This window comes from Geotrypetes seraphini, chromosome 1, assembly GCF_902459505.1.
Source record: "Geotrypetes seraphini chromosome 1, aGeoSer1.1, whole genome shotgun sequence".
Lineage (NCBI taxonomy): Eukaryota > Metazoa > Chordata > Amphibia > Gymnophiona > Dermophiidae > Geotrypetes > Geotrypetes seraphini.
This window is the reverse complement of record NC_047084.1, coordinates 179,276,126-179,288,196: the sequence shown is the minus strand read 5'-3', so window position 1 is coordinate 179,288,196 and position 12,071 is coordinate 179,276,126. Positions and strand designations below refer to the sequence as shown.

Sequence of the window (12,071 nt, the reverse complement as noted above, 5' to 3'; positions counted from 1 at the left end):
ATAAACAGTGGTGTCCGTCCCAGCTTGTGCTCCCTCCAGCGGTTGTTTCACTTCTGGCCGGCTCCCCTGCTTAAAGCCGCGGGCGTCAGCTCCTCGCGCAATCCATGGCTGCGTCGGAAGCGTTCCCTCTGACGTCACGACGTCAGAGAATAGGCTTCCGACGCAGCCGCAGATCATGTGAGGTGTAGATGCCCGCTGCTTTGAGCAGGGGAACCGGCCAGACATGCTGGGAAGGGAAGAGATGTTGCTGCTGCACAGGGAAGAGGGAGAGAAATGCTGCTGCTGCACAGGGAAGGGGGGGAAAATGCTACTGCTGCACAGGGAAAGGGATGAGAGAAATGCTGCTGCTGCTGTAGCACCCAATTGGGGAGAGAGAGGGAAGAAGGAAGACAAGGGAGAGGAACCAGAGATGCCAAGTCCATGGGAGGGAGGGAAAGGAAAAAAGGAAAGGAGATACCAGACCATGGAGGGGGAGAAAGAGATGCCATGGCATGGGGAGAGGGAAGGGAAGGAAACCCTTCCCAAGGAAACCAAACTCCCACAGCCACCCAATTAGCGGATCATTTCAAACACAAAATCATCACAACCAGATCCACATTCAACAATTCAAGAATCAACATAGAAGAAATACGAATCAATCCCAAAACAGATGAAGCAATCCCAGCAGACAGGATATGGACAAACTTCCCAAAGATACAATGGTCAGACTTGGACAGGCTTTACAAAAAATACAGCAAATCCTCATGTGACTTGAACAACTGTCCCTCATACTTACTAGCAACAGCTTCCACCAAATTTAAAGCTAGCCTCACACTATGGCTTCAAACAACACTATGTGAAGGTCATTTCCCAGCGGAATTAGGAGAAATCATAATTACACCTATCCTAAAAGATCCCAAAGGTCCTATAGACCAGTGTTTTCCAACCTTTTTTGGGCAAAGGCACACTTGTTTCATGAAAAAAAATCACGAGGCACACCACCATTAGAAAATGTTAAAAAATTTAACTCTGTGCCTATATTGACTATATATAAAGTAATTCTCTTGAATAGGAATCAAATAAACACAAAGAAAGTATTTTATAATGCTGCCACTGCCAACAACACCGTTGGTGGCGGTGGCACTCAAGTGGCTAAAGAGCCGCAGTTTGCCGGCCTAGAGACAACACTGGAGGGTGGCCAGCTGTGCACCCCCTTGGGACGTAAACCCGGGGTGGGGCACACCGCCCCCCACCTGGTATGCCACTATCTGTACCTCACTCCCTCCCTATGACCAAAAATTCTCCTTTCTTCTTTTCCCCGTGCACACAACCATCTCTTTCCCTCCCTTCCTCTCTCCAAAGTCCATGCCTTCTGTGTCCAAACACTCATTCCCTCCCCCTCCTCAGCATCTCTTTCCCTCCCTTCCTCTCTCCCAAGTCCATTTCTTCTGTGTCCAAAAACGCATTCCCTCCCCCACCTCAGCATCTCTTTCCCTCCCTTCCTCTCTCCCAAGTCCATTTCTTCTGTGTCCAAAAACGCATTCCCTCCCCCACCTCAGCATCTCTTTCCCTCCCTTCCTCTCTCCCAAGTCCATGCCTTCTGTGTCCAAAAAACCCATTCCCTCCCCCACCTCAGCATCTCTTTCCCTCCCTTCCTCTCTCCCAAGTTCATGCCTTGTGTCCAAAACGCACTCCCTCCCCCTTTTGTGTTCCGCGTTTGCCTCCCAGCCCATCTTTGCAACTTTCTCAGCAAAACGAAGCTCAAGCCGCAAGGCTTGTCTTCTGCTTCCTGCCTGACCTGCCGCGCACAAATAGCCGAACGGAAGTATTCTCCGACGTCAGCGCTGACGTCGGAGGGCAGGCTTTGCTTAAGCCCTCCCTCCGACGTCAGCGCTGACATCGGGGAACGCTTGCGATCGGCTATATGTTAGCTGCAGGGCAGGCAGGAACAGAAGACGAGCCTCGCGGCTCGAGATGTATTGAACTCCGCGGGTCCCCCGTCCAGCTCTCTCCTGTCCACGTGGGGCGGACCGCCCCTCTCCCTAGACTTGTGGTACTGCTCTGATGGCGGCCCTGACCGTACGGCACACCAGGCAACATCTCGCGGCACACTAGTGTGCCGCAGAACAGCGGTTGAAAAACACTGCTATAGACAATCCTGCAAACTATAGACCAATCGCTTCAATCCCACTATACATTAAAATAACAGAAGGTCTTGTCACACAACACCTCTCCAACTACCTTGAAGACCATCACATACTACATCCATCACAATCTGGATTCAGATCCAACCATAGCACAGAAACTCTACTGGTATCACTATTAGACATTGTCCGACAACACCTCAGCAAAGGAAACAAGCTGCTTCTCATTCAGCTCGATCTTTCTGCGGCATTCGACCTAGTTGACCATCACACACTACTCCAGATATTAGACGCAATAGGAATCTCAGGTAATGTTCACAAATGGTTCCAAAGCTTCCTCAAAACACGAACATACAAAGTCAAGTCAAAAGAGCACATATCCGACCCATGGTCAAACCCATGTGGAGTACCACAAGGATCACCATTATCACCCATATTATTCAACCTCTTCATAGCATCCCTTGGCATAACCCTAGACGCCCTAAACACAGTATCATTCAGCTACGCGGATGATATAACTATCCTCCTCCCCTTTAACATTCAAGACCCCTTATCCACAAACCACTTGAAAATAATAATGGAAACGGTAGAAAAATGGATGTCAAGTCATAAACTAAAACTGAACTCGGAAAAAACTAAATTCCTACTACTAGAGAAGGAAAAAAAAACATCTCTCACAGAACTAGAATTAAATACAATCAAGTACCCAATGCAAAGTACACTCAAGATCCTGGGAATACAACTAGACAGAAACTGCACAATGCAGTCTCAAATCCACAAAATCATCCAAAGAGCTTTCTTCACAATGCGTAACCTAAGAAAAATAAGAAAATTCTTCAACAAAGATCAATACAAGATATTAGTACAATCCCTAGTACTAAGTATTGTAGATTATTGCAACAGCCTCTACCTATCATGCCCAAACTACATGATAAAACAACTACAGACTGTTCAGAACACGGCCCTCAGACTCATCTACTCCCTCGGCAAATATGACCACATCACCAACGCATACCTAGACTCACACTGGCTACCAATAAAAGCAAGATCCCAGTTCAAATTCTACTGTCTACTATACAAAGTAATACACGGAACAGCACCCAGCTACATAAACAACAGACTACACCGTAACCTCTCACACAGATTAAGGAGAACTCAGAGCCTATTCATTTACCCCCCTCTCAATGGAACACGACGAAAGAAACTATACAACAGCCTTTTAGCGACACAGGCAGCAAAGATCGATACTACCATCTCCAATCTACTGACCAAATCAATAGACATTAAAGTATTCCGAAAAGAAATCAAAACTCATCTCTTCAAAAAACACTTCCCATCATCATAACCTCACAATAGTATTAGAAAATACTCTCATGACCACCACCACCACCACCACAGCAACACCTCTGAATCCTGACTGTATTATTTCTATTCATCAAAACAACCTATCACTATCTACTATCTGCTTTCAATTTCTCCTGGAAATGTCCAGACTAACAATTGTAACTTGACACATTCTTGATTCTATGTACTGCAATGCTACTGGAAATGTCCAGTCTTCTAATTTGTAATTCCCTTAGAACCGCAAGGCACAAGCGGAATAGAAATCACTAATGTAATGTAATGTAAGATAGAGATATTACACCATGGTGTGGAGTGGGAAGGAAGGAAGGAAAGGAGAAGAGAGAGAGATGCCAAAGCATGGGAGGGGGTGGAGACAGAAAATGGAGAGGGGGGTGAAGCTGAAATGAACCATGTGCAAAGGAGAGAAGGGACCCCAGATAAACAGTTTATTGAAGGGACATAGAAAGAGGGAAGATGCCATATGGAAATAGAGAGAGGGTGGACAGTAGATGGGAGGGGCAGAGAGAGTGTGGGCAGTAGATAGAAGGGGTAGAGAGAGGGCAGAAGCTGGGTGGAAGGGGCAAAGAGGGCAGATGTTGCATGGAAGGGAGAGAGGACAAACGCTGTATAGAAAGAAGAGAGCAAAGAGAAGATGATTAAAGCAGAAACGACAAAAGGTAGAAAGATTTTTTATTGCTTTACTTAGAATCAAGTAGTATTGTAACTGTATTGATAAAAGTTTATAAATAGGAAATAGAAATAAGGCAATTTTTTGGACTAAACCCCTTTCCTCAGGACAGGATAGCATAACAGCAGTATACTGTACTGTTCTGAAGAAAGATTTGGCCTCTGAAAGCTAATTGAAAAATGGATTAGTCCAATAAAAAGGCATTTTCTTATTTCTCATTATTTGTTTTATTTTTATTTGTTAATTTGTAAAGTGGTGATTGTTATGTATTAGTTTTATCAAATTTACATAGAAACATAGAAATAGATGGCAGATAAGGGCCACGGCCCATCAAGTCTGCCCACTCCAGTGACCCTCCCTATCTATCTTTGTGGATAGATCCCACATGTCTATCCCATCTGGCCTTAAAATCTGGCACACTGCTGGCCTAAATAACCTGAAGTGGAAGACCATTCCAGCGATCAACCACCCTTTCAGTGAAGAAGAACTTCCTAGTGTCACTGTGCAGTTTCCTGCCCCTGATTTTCCACGAATGCCCCCTTGTTGCCGCGGGACCCTTGAAGAAGAAGATGTCTTCTTCCACCTCGATGCGACCCGTGAGATACTTGAATGTCTCGATCATATCTCCCCTCTCTCGACGTTCCTCGAGTGAGTAGAGCTGCAATTTCCCTAACCGCTCCTCGTACGGGAGCTCCTTGAGTCCCGAGACCATCCTGGTGGCCATTCTCTGGACCGATTCCAGTCTCAGCACATCCTTGTGGTAATGCGGCCTCCAGAATTGCACACAGTACTCCAGGTGCGGTCTCACCATGGATCTATACAGTGGCATAATGACTTCAGGTTTATGGCTGACGAAACTCCTGCGTATGCAACCTATGATTTGCCTTGCTTTGGATGAAGCTTGCTCCACTTGGTTTGCAGACTTCATGTCTTCCCTGACAATCACCCCTAAGTCTCTTTCTGCTTCAGTTCTTGTCAGGATCTCGCCATTTAGGGTGTAAATCGTGCATGTCTTTATATTTTGCACAGTATTAGGGGACATGTGGTGTTGTGGTCTTGCATTGTATGCAGAGTCTGGTTTCTTGGCGGTTCAGTTTAACTTTTGTCTACATATTTCTATTTTTAGTTTGTGATTATTCCATATTGAGCGAGGGTGTATCTCTGTTCTGTGTGTATGAAAAGGACATAGTTTTCAGTTGCCATTGACTGCAGGATCAATTGACTGTGGGATCTGGCTTGTTTAGTTTTACAATGTATGTGTTGGTGTTCTAGTGCTCACTGCAGTATTTAAGATGCTGCCTTTTCCTAGGTACACTCTTGTTGTGCGATATGTGGATTGTTATTAAAAATCATATTTTTAATATAGATGAGGGGAGGTGTCAAAAAATGATGGGCCCCGGGTGTCACATATGCTAGGTACACCACTGCTTCCGGAGGCTGTTATAGGGGAAAACACCCTCCATGGATTCAAGACAAAGTTAGCCAAGTTCCTGCTGAACCAGAACGTACGCAGGTAAGGCTAGACTCAGGGCACTGGTCTTTGACCTAAGGGCCACCGTGGGAGCGGACTGCTGGGCACGATGGATCACTGGTCTGACCCAGCAGCAGCAATTCTTATGTTCTTATCCCTCACTCTAGGTAACAGCCACAGCAAGTCTTCACAGTATGCAAACAGTTCACTTTTAAGGTTGAAAGAAAAACATTTACAGTTTCCAACTTTTTTGCTTGGCTATAAGTACCTCCATGGCTACTTCCTCACCAATCCCATTCTGGGGATTACTTGCCCAGTCAGGAGTGACTTCCATGGGCTGGAGCTGTTCTAATGAGGACTCCCCATTACTCTCAGCAGCATCCAACATTTATATGTCTGCTTTCTCCTGAAGGCTGGAGCTTTCCTCCAGGTCCTTCCTCTGGCAAGCCTGCTGCCTGGGTTTGGGTTCCTCTCTCTTTCCACTCTCCTCTCACTCCCCTTTGTATAGCGTGGCACACCCTGATAAGGCTTGCTTTTCCTCACAGGTGCTTCCTCTGTGTATTTAGTATGGTCATTAACCTCCTGGTGGTGTTCTGTTTTCCTTCCCCTGGGAAACTGCAACCCAAGGTCTGGTCTAACAACTAACTTCTTTCCTGTTAATGTGAAAGTTTTTACTTTTACCCACATCCCTGTCATTCTCATGGGTTTGGGATGCCCTGGCACCTTCTGGGCAAGAAATATAGGTCTCTTTCGGGGTCTGCTTAGGGCACACGGGTGTTACAGATGGCGCAGCGCTGTCCTGCCCGTGACAGCATAGAACATCTCCTCAACTGTTCATCTCCTTTGATCCTAACAGGCTGGGATGGCCTGTAACCAAGAGAACTATTTCCACGTGGTTGGTGGCATGTATTGCCTTCTGTTAAGTTCAGACTGGGCTGCACCTTGGAGCCTAGTCACAGCTCACAAAGTCCGAGCTATGGCAGCTTCAGTTGCTTTCTTATGTTCCACTCCTATTGATGAGATCTGTAAAGCTGCTTCTTGGTCTTTAGTTCATACATTCACACCTCACTACTGTCTGGAATCTTATTCCAGACTGGATGGTCACTTCGGCCAAGCAGTACTGCATAATTTATTTTCTTAATGGTCGACTCTTCCTCCAACCCATTGTAGTAAGCTAAGGAGTCCCATATGTGAGAATATGCTACCTGCTTGTCCTGGGATAAAGCACAGTTACTTACCATAACAGATATTATCCAGGGACAGCAGGCAGATATTTTCACAACCCACCCACCTCCCCTGGTTGGCTTCTTAGCTTGCTTACCAAACTGAGGTACTGCGAGCCTACGTCAGGTGGGAAGGCACTCGCGAAGTTTCTAAAAACTTAAAGTGGCAATACACTTTTAAAGCTGTCCATACCGGGACTCCATCACCCACATGTGAGAATATCTGCCTGCTGTCCCTGGATAACACCTGTTATGGTAAGTAACTGTGCTTTTCATGTTCTTTTAAGTATTTTGCAGAGGAGTTTGGGCAGGCAGTACTTCAGCACCAGCCTAAGAGTGGAGCTCCAGCTGCACCAGGTAAAGAAGAAATGCAGAAAATCATCTTTGATGTTTGGGTTATTAAAGCAATAAAAACTGCTAAATATATTTTGACAGATACCAGCAGTTAGTACAAGCCTAAAGGGTAAGTGGCTTCTCTCCTTTCCAGCATGCAGGATTATGTTCAACTAATTTACTGCAACTGAAGTGTATTTTACTTGATGTATTTTTAGAAAGATGAGCTATGACACCAAATTGAAAAGCAGAAGTTCCATGTTTTCTGCTTAGTGATAGCAATGTCTCTGGCTCAGCCTGATCTCCATACATTCTCTTGTTTTTCTGTCACTGGGGTCCTCGTTTCTCTAATCTGATTTTTTTTTTAAACTTTTATTGAATATCCAGTAAAAGTACAAAACAGCATATCAAGATACAGTAGCATATACCATTGTAATACAAAAGAACATATGGTGCAATCATCTTAGTCTTCACCTTCCTCTCTAACCTTTTGGCCCCTAATAGTTGAGACTGAATAAGCTAGATGTTATGTACAATCTTATATCCTGAAATCCTCAGAAAAAAAGAGTCCTACACAACATCCAAAGATTGAAATGAAAGGTTATTAGGATCTCAAGTGCTCAGTTATATGCCAACTGACCAAGTCTAGGCAGATAACTAAACTTGTGAGCTATCATCGGTCCTTTAACTCCTTGTTGTGTTATTTTATTTCAATTACTTTAATCTTATTGTGCAATTTGTTATATTTAACTACTATTATATTTATAGTTATTCAAATACTTAGCTCGGGTGTAGATTCTTAACCCGGCCAGCTGAAGACCAAACAGAACGACGGAAGATCTCCGTTTCGCTCTCAATAATCATGGAAGAGCTTCATCAGGAACAGTGCAGAGTAACAGCACTGAGCCATAGGTGAGTGAGCTGCTTGCTGCCTTCCAGCCCTGTGCTGGAGTAGTCTCCATTCCAGTTCAGTCAATCTGCAGTTGGGAGGAATTAAAAGACCGATGATAGCTCACAAGTTTAGTTATCTGCCTAGACTTGGTCAGTTGGCATATAACTGTGAGCACTTGAGATCCTAATAACCTTTCATTTCAATCTTTGGATGTTGTGTAGGACTCATGTTATAGCCTATTTTTTCTGAGGATTTCAGTGTGGTTCACAATCTTTTATTCTACCAAATCTACATTATTTGTAGAAGCATTTCAATAAATGTCTTTTCTGGGTTATGAATGTTTTTGTATTGATATACTGTTGAGTGCCGTAAAATATGGCTGATATGAAGGAACTGCTGTTATTGTTTGTAACATATGTGCTGTATATTTCTTATTTTTTATATGATTTTTTTTTTTTTTTGTAAAACCACCTAGTTATAGGTGGTTAAGAAATCTTTTAAATAAATTAATTAGAGTTCTGGGCGGGTTACAATCAATTTATTGTTATACAGAATTCTGTATACAGTTAAACATGTTAGAAAGAGTTATACATGCTACATAGTTATCAAATTATACATACAGTACAGTCTGAGGTAATATATCAAAAATATCAGCTGAACTTTTACATTGTCTTTGTTCCGAGTGACTTGTATTATTAACCTGAGTCTCTCTGGACCCCTGGTAGGGATTTTTATGAAACAGCGTGTATACTGTGGTTCTGCGAATTTCAATGGAAAGTGAGTTCAACACTTTTGCTATTTCACACTTTTGCTATTTGGTACATAAAAGATTTGCTTTAAGATAACTCTGTGCATGTGTCAGTTGCTTTTTCCAACAACTGATCAGATGGGATTACAGTGGACCTCTGCAAAAATCATTTGCATTCAAAATTCTTTCAGCATTGATCGCCATTTTCAAATTAGTAATTTACCGGTACCACAGCGACTCACAGGATTTTAACAGCAATTTTAGAGCATCCAGCCTTTAGTGTTTTTTCTTTCCCTTCAAACACCTTTCTTGTGGGTGTTTTTCTTTCTCTCTCTCTCTCCAATCCTCCCTCCCAAGGGTGCTTCTCTCTCTCTTCCTCCCTCTCTCCAACCTCCTCCCCCACGGTGCTTCTCTTTCTCTCTCTCTCTCTCTCTCTCCCCTCCAACCCCCTGTCCTGCAGGTGGTTCTTTATCTCTCCCTCCTTCCCTCCCTTCAACACCCTCTCATGGTTGCTTCTCTGTCTTCTTTCGTCCAATCCTTCTGTATGTGCCTCTCTCTCGATCGCTCGATCTCGATCTGGTGATGTGGAATGAAGGCTTCTAGGGCAGGCCAATGGCAGCAGACTCATCTTGCTTATGCTGCCGACTGGCCCGAACAGAGGTAAGTGTGGGACACAGAAGAGCCATACCTGGACAAACTCTTACAAATTTAGAAAGCCATCCGGACAATCCTCTTAAAAAGAGAACGTGTCTGGGTAAATCCTGACGCCTTGTGACCATACCCAACACTAACTTTCTTGTGCTTTTCTGTAACATTTGTTCTTATCGTACAGCTATCTTTCAATAAATGTTCACAGCCATTTGTGTGCTACAGGTTATATAAACAACAAATTTTAAAACAAAAGAAAAATCATCATCAAATTCTGTTTTGTTTACAGTATTTGTAATGTCTGTGCTACCTTGGGTCCTTATAGTTGGTGGCTGAAATTAATCATTTCAAAAGAATACCAGGAATCTGTACAATGCTGGATTTATGTGATGCCCAATGAATAGGTAAGATTGACAATTGCAATTACACATCTCGCCACTAACATCTGCACCTGTGGCCTCTGAAGTTAACAATAACCGAACACCTCACATTAGAAATGAAACGGATACAAAGATCAGCATCTACTGCCAACCACCAGGGCAGTCTGAAGAGACTGATGGAGAGATGACGGACGAGATTAAACACGAATGCAAGGGAGGCAACACAGTTATCATGGGCGACTTCAATTATCTGGGGATAGATTGGAACCTAGGCAACTCCAGCTGCAGTAGGGAGACCAAGTTCCTGGATGCTGTAGGCGATTGCTTCATGGAACAACTTGTCATTGAAAATACGAGAGGGAATGCAATTCTCTACTTAATTCTAAATGGACTATGAGGACTGGCACAAGGTATAGAAGTAGAAGAGATACTAGGAAACAGTGATCACAACATGATCCACTTCAACCTAGATACAGGAACACAAAATCAATCCAGAAAGACTGCCACGGCACTGAACTTCCGAAAAGGGAACTTCGAAGGGATGAGAGTCATGGTGAGGAAGAAGATTGGGAAGAGGATAAGCACTGTAAATACGCTAGAGCAAACATTGTTCCTTTTTAAGGACACAGTTATCAAGGTGCAAAATCTATATATACCACGTATCAACAAGGGCTCCAAGAGGAAAAAGAACAAGGAACCGGCGTGGATCACTGTAGCAGTGAAGGAAGCGATCAGAGACAAGAAGTCTTCGTTTAAGGAATGGAAAAGGACAAAAATGGACGAAAACTGGAAAAAGCACAAACAACATCAAAGCAAGTGCCATAAGGCGGTAAGAGATGCCAAAAGAGACTATGAGGAAAAAATAGCCAAGGAGGCAAAAAACTTCAAGCCGTTCTTTCAATATATTAAGGGGAAACGACCCGCGAAGGAAGCAGTGGGGCTGTTAGATGACCATGAAATAAAGGGAGTACTAAAGGAGGACAAAGCCATCGCCAACAAACTGAACACATTTTTTGTGTCTGTATTTACTGAAGAGGATATATCCAATATACTGGAAGCCAACAGGCTATACGCAGGAAATGAAGAAGTGAAACTGACAGGGTCGACGGTCAGTCTAGAAGAGGTATGCAGACAGATTGATAGGCTTAAAAACGATAAATACCCGGGACCAGACGGCATCCACCCGAAGATAATCAAGGAACTGAAAGGGGTTATAGCTGAACTGCTTCAACTAATAGCCAATCTGTCGATCAAATCAGGAAAGATTCCAGAAGACTGGAAAGTGGCGACTGTTATGCCGATCTTCAAGAAAAGTTTGAGGGGAGATCCTGGAAACTACAGATCAGTGAGTCTGACTTTGTACTAGGAATAGTCTGATGGTACCAGGAAAGATGGTAGAAGCGCTGTTAAAGGACCACCTCATCGATCACCTTGACGGACACAATCTGATGAGGACCAGCCAGCACGGCTTCAGCAATGGAAGATCTTGCTTGACGAACTTGCTGCACTTCTTCGAGGGAGTAAATAGGCAGATAGACAAAGGCGAGCCGGTTGACACTGTATATCTGGATTTTCAGAAGGCATTCATCAAGGTCCCGCATGAACGACTATTTTGAAAAATTGCAAGCCATGGAATCGAGGGTGATATACTCACGTAGATTATAAACTGATTGTCGGATAGGAAACAGAGAGTGTGGGTAAATGGACAATACTCGGACTGGAAAAGCGTCACGAGTGGAGTGCCGCAGGGTTTGGTTCTTGGGCCTGTGCTTTTCAACATATTTATAAACGACCTAGAAATTGGCACGACGAGTGAGGTGATTAAATTTGCAGACGATACAAAGTTATTCAGAGTAGTGAGGACACAGAAGGATCGCAAAGACCTACAACGAGGCAAAAACACGCTCAAGGAATCGGCCGCAAAATGGCAAATGAGGTTCAGCGTGGATAAATGCAAGGTGATGCATGTCGGTAACAAAAATCATATGCACGCATACAGGATGTCCGGTGCTATACTCTGAGAGACCTCCCAGGAAAGAGACTTGGGAGTACTTGTAGACAAGTCAATGAAACTGTTTGAGTAATGTGTGGCGGCGGCAAAAATGGCGAACAGAATGCTAGGAATGATTAAGAAGGGGCCATGAACAGATCAGGGTGTATCATGACCCGGGCCATAGTACATCCTCACCTGGAATACTGCGACCAGCACTGGTCGCCGTAC

General features: G+C 43.9%; 1 protein-coding gene across 9 annotated transcripts in view; it reads left to right on the top strand.

Annotated features, from left to right (window-relative positions):
• The window catches only part of NEK1 (NIMA related kinase 1), a 312,305-nt gene that overhangs the window by 63,809 nt on the left and 236,425 nt on the right, over positions 1 to 12,071 (top strand). For all 9 annotated transcript variants that reach the window (XM_033942264.1, XM_033942234.1, XM_033942215.1 and 6 more), the window contains exon 9: positions 7,137 to 7,206. In XM_033942264.1, coding sequence (XP_033798155.1) covers positions 7,137 to 7,206 — 70 coding nt within the window. The remainder of the gene's footprint in view (positions 1 to 7,136; positions 7,207 to 12,071) is intronic.